This window comes from Leopardus geoffroyi, chromosome C2, assembly GCF_018350155.1.
Source record: "Leopardus geoffroyi isolate Oge1 chromosome C2, O.geoffroyi_Oge1_pat1.0, whole genome shotgun sequence".
Classification (NCBI taxonomy): domain Eukaryota; kingdom Metazoa; phylum Chordata; class Mammalia; order Carnivora; family Felidae; genus Leopardus; species Leopardus geoffroyi.
The window spans coordinates 14,139,486-14,152,298 of NC_059333.1; the positions used below are offsets into that span (position 1 = coordinate 14,139,486).

Genomic DNA, 12,813 nt, shown 5'->3' on the forward strand with positions numbered 1-12,813 from the left:
ACAGACATATTTCAAGTTTTTTGGATGAGCTGATGTAGAGTTGATATAATTTGGACCCTTGAAGACACAGCGTCTTATCATTTTAATTCATTTCTTTCGTTAAAAACTGAATGTGAAAAGAGACCTTATCTTCGGAGTCTCTTCAGCTATAAACTCTCACAACATGTAATCAATATGTAGAATAAAAGAAGCCATATTTACTTGCGTAAAAGGATCTGTAAAAAGTTTCTCCTCTTTTTTAAAAAAATTTAATATAAATTCTAGGTTAGTTAACATACAATGTAGTGTTAGTTTCAGGTGTGCAATACAGTGATTCAGCATTTCCATACATCACCTGGACTCATCACAGCATCTCCATACATCACCTTAATCCCCATCACCTATTTCACCCATCCCCCCACCCACCTCCCCTCTGGTAACCATCAGTTTGTTCTCTATAGTTAAAAGTGCTAGATTTTTGGTTTGCCTCCCTCTCTCTCTCTCTCTCTCTCTCTTTTTCTCCTCCCCCCACTGCACCTGCCCTTTGCTTACTTGTTTTGTCTCTTAAATTCCACCTATGAGTGAGATCATATGGTATTTGTCTTTCTCTAACTGGCTTATTGCACTTTGCATTATACTCTAGCTCTACATTGCACGTAAACAATTCTTCTATTAAAGAAACTGAGAGAGGTGAAATCTTAATAAAGAGACAGATGTCTGACTGAAATAATTAGTTTTGCCTGTTGGGCTTTATGATCGCCCACTAAGGAGACAATAAGCAAAAGGAGTTGATATCGATGAAATTTTCTACCTTCAGAGAATCCAGACCCTTATTCACCTGTATACCAAGATTATTTCCTAAACATTTGAATTGGAGTAGACTTAACTTTGCTGAGCTCAAATTCTTTCTGGTTTACCTTCGTCATGAGAAATGGTCAGACGGGGCACGATGTAAGCAGAAATAAGTGCTCCTTAAATATAACTGGTATTTCGTAATGGATCACAGCATCCAAACTTGTTTTACTAGGAGTCGGTAAGAAGCAAGCGTGGTACAACGTGACTTTGAAATTGAGCATCGTTCCACTCAGCCCCAATGGAGCAACTCCACAAGACAGCTTGGCAGTGCTTAAGATGATTTACAACAAAAATTGTATGTTCTGCATGAAAAAAGATGTTCATTAACAAGGAAGATGCTCATAAATGAAATACATGAAAATTACCTGTAGATTAGCCACAGCCATCTTATTGTCTGGTGTCCCCGCAGCCTCGGTAAAAAGCCTTCTTTTGATGGGTATGTGTAGCAATGTTTTAAAAATTGAAAACTAAAAAAAAAAAAAAAAAAAAAAAAAACCCAAAAAAGAGAAAAAAAAAGAAAGAAAAAGAAAACAAAATTATTGAGGTGAAATTCACATAACATAAAATGAACCATCTTAAAGTGAACAATTCAATGGTGCTGAGTCCATTCACAGTGTTTGTGCAACTGCCACCTGTAGTTGCAAATAATTTTCTTCGCTCCAAGAGGAATTTCGTACTTATTGAGCAGTTGTTATACTGATATTTTTGAATGGCATATGGAGAGAATTTCAAGACTCCGTAGAACAGCTTACATTGTTGCCAAAGCTTTTTTGGTCCAGCTGTGTCTTGGGAGGAGTTTATAATCAGGATTTAAAGAGTCTCACATGATGCAATCAAAATGGTGGTTAAACTGCGGGACACTGATGAAAAGAATTCAGTTGTGTGTCAAGGACGGCCCTGGCTTTGAAGCTACAACACATTCCTTTGCAAATAGAAAAGCCAACAAAAACATGGGCAGTGAGTCTGTGGGTTCCTTTATGGGCATTTTATTGCCAAGTAAGAGAATTATTTATGCAAATTAATGGGAAGATGTTTAGACAACTGTGTCATGCCCACCAGCTGGAGGTATAAAAAGCCCTCTGCAAGAGGAGACCTGCATTCACACTTGGGCAACTTGCTCCTCACAATCCACCCTATTTCTCCTCAACTCCTGCCACCATGACTCGTTTCTTCTGCTGTGGAAGCTACTTCCCAGGCTATCCTTGCTATGGAACCAACTTCCACAGGACCTTCAGAGCCACCCCCCTGAACTGCGTCGTGCCCCTGGGCTCTCCCCTGAACTATGGTTATGGATGCAATGGCTACGGCTCCCTGGGCTATAGCTTTGGCGGTAGCAACATGTACAACAGGGGCTGTTGCTACGGTGGCAGCTGCTGCAGGCCATGGGGCTCTAATTCTGGCTTCGGCTACAGCACGTACTGATGGACCAATGGCTCCAGACAACTGTAGAACTCTCCATCGCTTCTCTGTGTGCGAAACAACCTGAAGAGCAACGGACGGCTGTCTTCTTGCCTCCAGATGTGCTTGGGAGATATCTCTTCCACCTTGCTGCTTTCTTACTGAGGCCCTGGTCTTTGATGATGCTGAACAAGGCAACCAGACATCAGATGCTGAACTGATTCTCACCTTACAGCCAAAGAAAGCAAGATGTATTTCTCTGACATACCTGACTTTCAGCAGTGAAGCAAGTCGTTTGTCTCTTTTAGTTACTTTGCTCATGTACTGTTAAATTCTACATCAACATCAATGTATTACAATAGGGTGTGGGTAGGAAGGGGTTTTGCTGTCAGTCTCTCAATAAATCTATTTCATTCAGCACAAATATTTGTGTTCCAGTTATTTATTTTACTCTGCTTTTATGCTTTTGAATTCATTAGCCAGTTTCTACTTATGATGGTTGACTTTAACCAAATCTTATTTGGACTTAAGACTGCATTCCAGGAGAGGGTGATGCCTAATCATTTTTTCCCCCTTTATGTTGAGATTCCAATTTTTAATTTTTTAAAATGTTTATTCATTTTTGAGATAGAGAGACAGAGCACGAGCAAGGGAGGGACAGAGAAAGGGAGACACAGAATCCGAAGCCGGCTGTAGGCTCTGAGCTCTCGGCCCAGAGCCTACAGTGGGGCTCGAACCCAGGAACCGTGAGATCATGACCTGAGCTGAAGCTGGATGCTTAACCGACTGAGCCACCCAGGTGCCCCATGGTTTCAGTTTTTAAAATAAACATATAAAATAAATATGAAATAAATATATAAATTTTAAAATAAATATATAAAATAAAATATTATATATATATGTAAATATAAAAAATATATAATATAATCCAATATAAAGTTCATTCATGTGTGTGTGAAATATTACTGGGCTCTGGCCACTGTGTTAAGAATTTGGGGGCTGTAACAAACAACTAAGATAGAGACCAGCTTGAGAAGCTGCCTGTTTTCAAGAGATACTCACTCAGCAGACACTCACCAAGTAGACACAACACCGAAGATTCTTCTAAGATTTGGAAACATACAGATAAATAAAACATAATCCTTGTCCTGTAGACTTCAATATACTTTACTCAATATTTTTTTTTTCACAGTTAATTATTTATTTTGAGAGAGAGAGAATGCGAGGAGTGTCAGAGAGAGAAGGAGAGAGAGAATCCCAAGCAGGCTCCGTGCTGTCAACATGGAGCCCGATGCGGGGCTCGATCCCACAAACCATGAGATCATGACCTGAACTGAAGGCAAGAATCAGATGCTTAACTGAGCCATCCAGATGCCCCTGTTTTATTCCATATTTAAAAGGCACTTGAGAGTCTCCTATTTTATACCAATTAATGTGCCATAAATGATTATCCAAAGATAGATATTCTTTACTCATTTCCTTCCAAGGACTTAAAATAGAAAACAGCCTATGATAACATCCATGTGTATATATGGCACTTAACCTAAGATCAAGGACTCTGTAATTATTAAAATGAGGAAATTTAATATTGATATAATATTACCATCTAAATTACAGTGCATAATGTATGTACAATTTTTTTGATTGTTCCATTAATGTCCTTTGGAGTTATTTTTTTTTCTCGTCCATAGAAACATAACATAAACAGTGTTGTAAGCTTTCATAGAAGGGAAGTTTGGGTCTATAGACATGACCATGAGAGAGGCGAGTGAAGAGTTGCATATCAAGACAGATGTCAGTGTGCAAAAGGGACAAAGAGCAGGGCTATCTGAAGACGAAGTGGGCTTTCACTTGCAAAGCTCCAACACATAGGCAGGCTGACCCATTTGTGGGAAGATTCTGGAAGCATCAAGTACCAAACAGGTGATCTGGGAAATCTATCAACCAGTAGAGTCTAGATTCTGTCATCATGGCTAACATTTACCTAAAGCCATAATTGTTCTAAAACCATAATCATTTTGTTTCACCAATTAGATTTTTTTTTTATTTTGACACAACTCCGGATTCACAGAAAAGTTGTCAGGACAGGGCAAATCAGTTCTGCATGTCTGGGTTTATTAAATGTTTACACTTTGCCCATTTACTTTATCACTATATATACTACACATACATTACTGTGTGTATGTATAATATTATATATATTTCATAATATAATATTTAAAGAGTGGCAAATCCATTTCAGAATAACTTTTAGGTATCATGCTCATTTGTCCTTAGAACAAGGACAGAATGATTATGAACATTAGAATATTTAATACTAAAACTGTTATTGAATCCACAGTACATACTCAAACTTTGTTAATTGTCCCAATTTGTCCCTCATAGTTATTTTTCCCCTTGTCCAGGATCTGAGCCAGGATTGTGTGTGTCTCTTTAGTCTTTTAGTCTGGATTGGTTCCTCAGCCTTTCTCAGTCTTTCTTGACCTCAACTAATTTCAAGGATGCAGGTTGATTGTTTTCTAGAATGTCCCTTGATTTGGGATTATCTGACGTTCCTCACGATTAGGTTCATGTTGAATATCTCTGGTACAGATGCCATAGAATTGGCTGTGTTCATTTAAAAAAATTTTTTTTAAACATTTCTTTATTTTCAAGAGACAGAGAGAGACAGAGCGTGAGCAGGGGAGGGGCAGAAAGAGAGAGGGAGACGCAGAATCTGAAGCAGGTGCCAGGCTCCGAGCTGTCAGCACAGAGCCTGACGTGGAGCTGGAACTCACGAACCAAACTGTGAGATCATGACCTGAGCCAGTCAGTGGCTCAAACAACTGAGCCACCCAGGCACCCCCCAGGCTGTGTTCTTCTTGGTGTGTTGAATCAGGAGTCACATGACGTTGTCCTATGCAAATTTGGTTGGTATGGATTTTGATCGCTTGGTAAAAGTAGTGTCCTTCACGCTTCCTCACTATGCAGTTGCTGTTTCCCCTTGACTATGAAGTTCTGTCATCAGTCATTAGTGTGTTGATACCCAGATACTATGTAAACATCCTATTCCTTATCAAGCTTTTACCCACTAATTTTAGGATGCATTTGCAACTTTCTAATTTTATAAATCCTTCTACTATTTATTAGTTGGCATTCTACCCTAAGAAAGAACTTTCTTTTCCCCATTTATATTTTGTGCGCTTATGTATCTGTATCAATGTTTATATCAGCATGGGCGTGTGGATTCTTATTTTACTCAATGTTATAATCTGTGAATGTTACTATTAATTTTGATGCTCAGATTGCCCCAGATTTGGACAGTGAGGAAATCTTCACACACGCTCCTAAGTTCTTTAGAAATGGCCCTCATCACTATTTGATCAGTTCTTTACTTTCTGGCTCAGCGGAATGTTCCAGGCTCATCTTGAACTTCTCTTCTCCACTCAAGGGATCAGTCATTTCTCCAGGACTCCAGATTTCTTGAGTGAAGATGACTATTTAGAAACTAGGATATGGGTGTGAAGCATGCTCATTGCTATGCTATTATTGCCATACATGCTCATCTATGCCTCATCATGTGCTAGAATAAACAGTGCTGTGACCTGCCAATTGTCCTTTCAGATTTAATAATGACACAGGGATGAAGCTGCACTGGAGTGCTGTGTGTGGGGGAAAAGTTCACAACTGATTCACCTTAGGGTAAAAGAGGGGCTGGCTGACCTTTAGGCTGGGGCGGGGTGTGTCCCCAGATGTCAGACTGTAAAGGTCAGTTGCCCTCCTACCCTCCTGTTCTTCAACTAGATTTTCATTTAACCACCCTACCTCTGTTTCAGCCCCAATGCGTACACTTTTCTAAGTGTTGTTGGCCTTGATTCTCTCTGGGGATTTGAAGGGAAGATTGGCTTGCATTTTGCTTGTAGTCCCCTTTCATGGTCTCTGCTGTAGCTTCCTCCTTCTTTTATTTTTATTTTTATTTTTATTTTTATTTTTGCTTTTAATTTTTTTTAAAAAATGTTTATTCATTTTTGAGAGACAGAGATAGACAGAGCATGAGCAGGGGAGGGGCAGAGAGAGAGGGAGACACAGAATCCGAAGCAGACTCCAGGCTCTGAGCTGTCAGCACAAAGCCCAACGCGGGGCTCGAACCCACGGACTGTGAGATCATGACCTGAGCTGAAGTTGGACGCTCAACCGACTGAGCTACCCAGGCGCCCCTTAGCTTTTAATTTTTTTAAAGTTGTTAAAATGTTTTTATAGCTTATTTTTGAGAGAGAGCACGAGTGGGAACATGGGAGGGACAGAGAGAGGGGAACAGAAGATCTGGAGTGGGCTCTGTGCTGACAGCAGCAAGCCCGACGTGGAACCTGAACTCACAAACTGCAACATCATGACCTGAGCCAAAACTGGACACACAACCAGATGAGCCGTCCAGGTGCCCTGCTTCCTCCTGCTTTCTGTTTTCTCTTCTTCTCTTTCCCATTGTCCGGAAATTTAGTTAATCCCTCCTCAGTTGATATTCTGGGGAGCGGCAGGGGCAAAATCTGTTTGGTTTGTGAGCTATCTTGAAGTTAAAAAATGTAAATATCTTGAAAAGCACAAGAAGGGATGAAGTACAACAATTTGTCTCCTTTTCTCCTGCAGTAATGATGTGACAGGCACAAGAATAGATAATTTCACTACTTATATGCATAACAGTTATTTTTGAGGTAGGCTTCATTACTACCATGCTACTGAGGAGAAAACAGATGTTAAAAAGTTAAATAGTTTGGTTGAGTGGTATCATCCATTTGTAAAGAAAAAAAATGTCAAGATGTAGCCAAGGAGCATCTGACTCCAAATTCATCCCTCCATTCTTAAAACAAGTTATACAGCACTTTTATTTACTTTTTTAAAGTTACTATCTTTTTAAGAAGTTTATTTATTTATTTTGAGAGAGAGAGAGAGAGGGAGAGAGAGAGAGAGAGAGCAGGGGAGGGGCAGACAGAGAATATGAAGCAGGTTCCATGTTGTTAGCACAGAGACTGAAGAGGAGATCATGACCTGAGTCGAAATCAAGAGTCAGATGCTTAACTGAGCGAGCCACCCAAGTGTCCCTATATGGCACTTTTAAAGTTATAAAACTCTGTTCCAGAAATATCCTGTTTAACATCACTTCTTATGCCATTGATAATTAGGTCTTATATGTACATAGTGATTTACAGTTTACAAACTACTTCCAGAGAATCTTACTTAACTCTTTTTCTATTGGGATATAATTGACAACATTGTATCAGTTTCAGTTGTACAACATGATTCAAGATTTGTATACATTGCGAAAAAATCCCCACAATATCTAGTTAACATCTATTCCCTCTTAAGATTTACTTTTGGCAACCTTCAAAACTATAATACCTTATTAACTATAGTTATGATGCTGTCCATTATATCCCCAGAACTTATTTGTAACTGGAAATTTGTACCTTTTTTATTACCTTCACCCATATTGCCCACCCCTGCTTCCAGCAACCACCAATTTTTCTGTGAGTTTAGTTTTTGTTTTTTTTTCCGTTGTTAAGATTCCACATAGAAGTGACATCTTATGTTATTTGTCTTTCTCTATCTGACTTAGTTCACTCAGGATAATGTTCCATCTATGTTGTTGCAAATGACAAGATTTCCTGTTTTTATATGAATAAAATTCCATTATAGATCATATTTATATACATCACATTTTCTTTATCCATTTATCCATCAATGAACACTTAGGTTACTTTCATGTCTTGGTTATTGTAAAACATGCTGCAGTCAACATGGGGGCGCAGATATCTTTCCAAATTAGTGTGTTCATTTTCTTTGGTTATATATCCAGAAGTGGGATTGCTAGATCATGTGGTAATTCTAGTTTTCAAGATGTTTGAGGAACCTCCATACTATTTCCCAAAATAGCTGTGCCATTTTACATTCCCACCAACAGTAGGTTCCCTTTTCTCCACATCCTCACCAACACTGAATTCTATTTAATTCTGACAATTATCTTGGGAGGTTAGGTATCCTGAGGAAATTGGTAAGAATTGTGTAATTTTTCTGTAGGCAAATACTCCCCAAGTAAGAAAGTGGAGACCCAAATGAATTATCAAGCTGGGATTTCTAGATTCCTTCCAAGCCCATCTTTCTACGAGACAGAATGTCAACCACGTGTTTGTTGATTTGACTCTGGGATATCAAGATCCTCCGTTATTTTACAAGCTTGCCAAACAACTTTTAGTGAATATTAGGCTCCATTCTCTACCTTGCTACTGAGTCCTTAGATTTTGCCTCCTCACTTTCCCTAAGAAATGCTGTCAGATCTTTATTCCTAATATTTCTGCCTGATTCACATCCTTGTCATTTCATGCCTGGATTACTACATCAGCTGCCTACCCAGTCTACCAGCCAGGTCCCAACTGCTTTTCCATACAGCAGACATAATCATCCCTCAAAATGTGAATATAATCATATGGCATGCTTTTTTTCCTCCTTCCTTCCTTCCTTCCTCCCTTCCTTCCTTCCTTCCTCCCTTCCTTCCTTCCCCTTCCTTCCTTCCTTCCTTCCTTTTTCTTTCTTTCTTTCTTTCTTTCTTTCTTTCTTTCTTTCTTTCTTTCTTCCTTCCTTCCTTCCTTCCTTCCTTCCTTCGTTTCTCTTCCTTCCTTCCTTCCTCTTCCTTCCTTCCTTCCTTCCTTCCTTCCTTCCTTCCTTCCTTCCTTCCTTCTTCTTCTTCTTCTTTCTTTCTTTCTTTCTTTCTTTCTTTCTTTCTTTCTTTCTTTCTCTTTCTTTCTTTCTTCCTTTCTTTTTCTTTCTTCCTTCCTTCCTTCCTTCCTTCCTTCCTTCCTTCCTTCCTTCCTTCCTCTTTCTTTCTCCCTCCCTCCCTCCCTCCCTCCTTCTTGTCTGTCTTTCTTTCTTCTTTCTTTCTTTCTTTCTTTCTTTCTTTCTTTCACAAACTCAGATAGTTTTTTGGTTATTTACAGTTTTCAGGATAAAGATCAACTACCAATTCCTCTAGCCCCATTTCCTATTTGTCCCTACCATCCTTTCCTTTCTCCAGTAATTGGACCTGCCATATTTCTTTGCTCCTTTCTACCCCCTTCTTCATCTGGTGAACTCCTACAGATCGTTCAAAACATCCTCCACCCCAGGAGCTTCCCTAGTTCCAGTTTAAAAGCCCCACCTCTATTTACTTTAATATCACACTGTTCACACTGCCAAAGCCCACCACCAAGGAGACCATCAGGGACACACCTGCAGTCAAAGCTGGGTTATTAGCTTGCTGCAAAAGCAGAAATTCTGCAACAGGAGAACTGCAAGATTCCTCGATAAAAGGGTTTTAGGGAGGGTTTCTTCTAAGATCTGGGCTGGCATGAGGTGATTTTGGAAAGGACTAAAGCAGGCAGCAGTCTCTTCTGGATTGGATATGGTCTGTAACAAATTGCCACAAAGCTAGTGGCTGAAAACAGCACATATTTACACTCTTACAGTTTTGGAGGTCAGAAATTCACAGTGGGTTTTACCCAGTCCCAGTGGAGGTGGTGGGAGGACGGCATCCATCAGATTTCCTTGCCCTTTCCAGTTCTAAAGGCTTGTCCCCAATCCCTTGGTTTGTGTCCCCTTCCTCCATCTTCACAAACAGCAGCAAAACATCTTCCAGTCTCTCTCCCTGATTCTGACTCTGACCCTCCTGCCTTCCTCCTTCACTTCCTCCTTCACTTTTGATTACATTGCCCCCCCCCCCCCCCCGACCCCAGAGGATCCAGGGTATCTCCCTGCCTTAAGCCCGTGAGTTAGCAACCTCCACTCCCCTTTGCCACGTAACATAACATACTCACAGCTTCCAGAATGAGGATGACAGCTTCTTTGGGGGACCAGTATTCTGTCTCCCACAGGTGCTGTCGTGAAGCAGGCCTTATTCTCTGATTGGATGTTTCAACAGTTTTTAACAGTTTTCACTTTAACAGTTTTTACATCCAGTTTTTACTGGACAAAGCCTGAAGCTGTTACTGGTAAAGAGGCAGTGGTCACTGAAGACGATGCCTCGTCAGTTTTGTGTTGGAATAGTGTTGCTGTTTTCATCTGTTCTTGGACGTGATTACAGAGTAGTCTTGTTTTTACCTTACTCCGTCATTGTCACAGACTGACCTTGCCTGACTTGATGTCCCAGAGCTGGTGTATGGACGTGGGGAATGCTCTGGTTCATCATTAATGAGGTGAGGGCTGCCTTTTCTCTTTCTTGCCCCCAGCGATTCCCTCACTAGACTGTGAGTTCCTTAGGGATATGCACTGTGCCTAATTCAATGTGCTGCATCGCACACACTTGATAAATATTTATGGAATTATTATAATTATTTAAAACCCTAGGGAAAAAGCTTAATCCTTTGCTCCTTAAAATACGGTCAGAGGACAAGCAGCATGGTCATCACCATTTAAAAGGCGGAATCTTGGGCCCTTCACTGACAAGATCGCAGGTGATTTGTGTGCACGTAAAGTTTGAGCCCTGGCCCTGTCCGGTAGATTCTTATCCCTAAGGAAGTAGAGAGGGACGTGCATCTCACTCTTGATTTTGCAAGTATTGACGGAATGGTATGAAGATTTTCAGCAAAAAAGTAAAGTTTTTAAAAATACTATTTTTCCTATGTTTTTGTTCTACTTTTACTGCTATTTATGGAATAACTAGTTTACGTTTTTCATTTCCACTGCGGAGAGAGGAAAAGCACTTAAAATTGAAGCAGGAGAACTTTCTATCAGATAAATGGAAGTATTTCTTGCTTCTGAGGCCTGCCAGGCAGAGATCTCTTTGGATATTCTATAAGACATCCTAAATGTGCTGAGAATCATTGTCTCTAAACATACTCTGTTATTTCTCAGACACCAGTTCCTTTGCAGTGACTTGCCTGTGAAACTCCTGACATTATCTTTGACAACAGTGTTAGCAGTTGGGGTGTCCTGTTCTTTTCTCTTCCCCTTCCAGCCACTCTCCCCTCTTAGGTGATCTCTTTACAAATGTGCCTCATTGCCTCCATGTTGAAACGTCTCTGTCCAATGCAGTCGATTGCAACTTCAGAATTTTCAAGACTTTCCTAATGAGCAGCCTTAAATTTTAAGATAAAGAAATCTTTGGGGACATAGGTCCTGCTTTTCAAATTCATATTTATTTTTATGTTTAGTTTTTGGTCAGCAAAGACTGAGGAAATGATGCTTCCGGTAAACAAAGCTTGCCATCGTGTGTTGTTAGGCAGTTAGTACAAAACATTTTTAAGGCAGAAGGACATAACCTTAAGCCTTCCAAAAGGCAACCAGTGGGTAAAGATGCTGAAGTGTCATGCTTATAGTCATCAGTGAGTCTGTTTAGTGCTGAGGTAGCACAACAGACCATAATTTCTTAACCTTTTTCCTTTGGACTAACTCAGCTTACAGGTAGGTGCTCTGCTTTTAATTTGTACACATTTCCAGTTTCTGGCTCGAACCCTCCCTTTGTGTCCAAAAAGTGGACCTCAGCTCCCGGTTTTGCATTACTATGAATAGAAAGTAGATGTCAAAAATGACCTTCCTCTGCCACCAGGGACTAAAAGCTGACAGCAAAAACATACCTTCCTGGGGATGACTTTTCATGTTGGTCGTTAAGCACCTGTGAGGTGCTTCTGACAAGAGTCAGTGAGCTGATTATGCATCCAGGCATCACTGTGGTGTCACCTTACTTCTTAAGGACACATCATGGGTTCTGCATCAAATAGCAAGCTTCGGTAATTAGGTGCTTGCCCTGATAATTAACCAAGTGACCTCACAAACGTGGCTTAGCCCCACAAGTGCTGAGATAGCAAGGTGTTGAAATTGTGTCTCAAGTTAGCCCCAAGACTTGGTCAGCAAGTTCTGGGCTTGTCCTGTGACACTTTTGGGGCGTATTGTCTGGCAACCATATTTGACTGCATGTGATCTTGACTTGAGGACCGTGTTTCTTGACTTTGGCTGTATTGACATTTTGGGCTGGATAGTTCTTTGTTGTGAGAGTTCAGGGGGTGGTGCTGCCCTGTACGTTGTAGGCTGCTTGGCAGCAACCTTGGCCCCTACCCATTGGATGCGAAGCAGCATCACCCCAGTCGTGACAAACAAAAATGTCTCCAGACATTGTTGAATGTCTCCTGGGAAGCAAAGTTACCCATGATAATAAGTCATACTAACTCTGGTTTATCAAGCCTGGCTAAGAAGGTGTCTCCTTTTTATCCTTCACCATTTCACCCTCATCTCATTTTGAGATTTGTGTTTTGTTAAAGAGGACACCTTTCAGAGAGCTTCCCATTGAACACTACAGATTTCTCAAGGTGTGACCGAAGCACTGCCTTTACTGGAATCCCTGGGACTGCTTATTAAAAACGCAGATTCCTTGGCCCTACCTCAGACCCAGTGAATATGAATCTAAAGGAATGGAGCTTAGAAATGTGCATTTAAAACAAGTATCCAGGGCGATTCTTGCAGAGACCAAACTTCGGAAACTATTGTGGTGGAATGTTTTGCAGAAACTTCCACAATTCTCTTCTGTGATTCCATCACTGCATTTTGTTTTTTAAAGTGATGGCAGGTGGGAGCCCATTACTT

The 12,813-nt window shown here is 40.5% G+C and overlaps 1 protein-coding gene across 1 annotated transcript; it reads left to right on the forward strand.

The window, feature by feature from the left end:
• Nucleotides 1–1,912: 1,912 nt before the first annotated feature.
• On the forward strand, nt 1,913–2,656 carry LOC123576012 (keratin-associated protein 7-1). The gene has a single exon (XM_045437047.1). It carries the CDS (start codon nt 1,993–1,995, stop codon nt 2,254–2,256), a length of 264 nt encoding a protein of 87 aa, XP_045293003.1. The 5' UTR covers nt 1,913–1,992; the 3' UTR covers nt 2,257–2,656.
• The last annotated feature ends 10,157 nt before the right edge of the window (nt 2,657–12,813 follow it).

Bases quoted from the DNA above. Each gene is read 5' to 3' on its own strand.
- LOC123576012 (XM_045437047.1), top strand. From the start codon at position 1,993: ATGACTCGTTTCTTCTGCTGTGGAAGCTACTTCCCAGGCTATCCTTGC.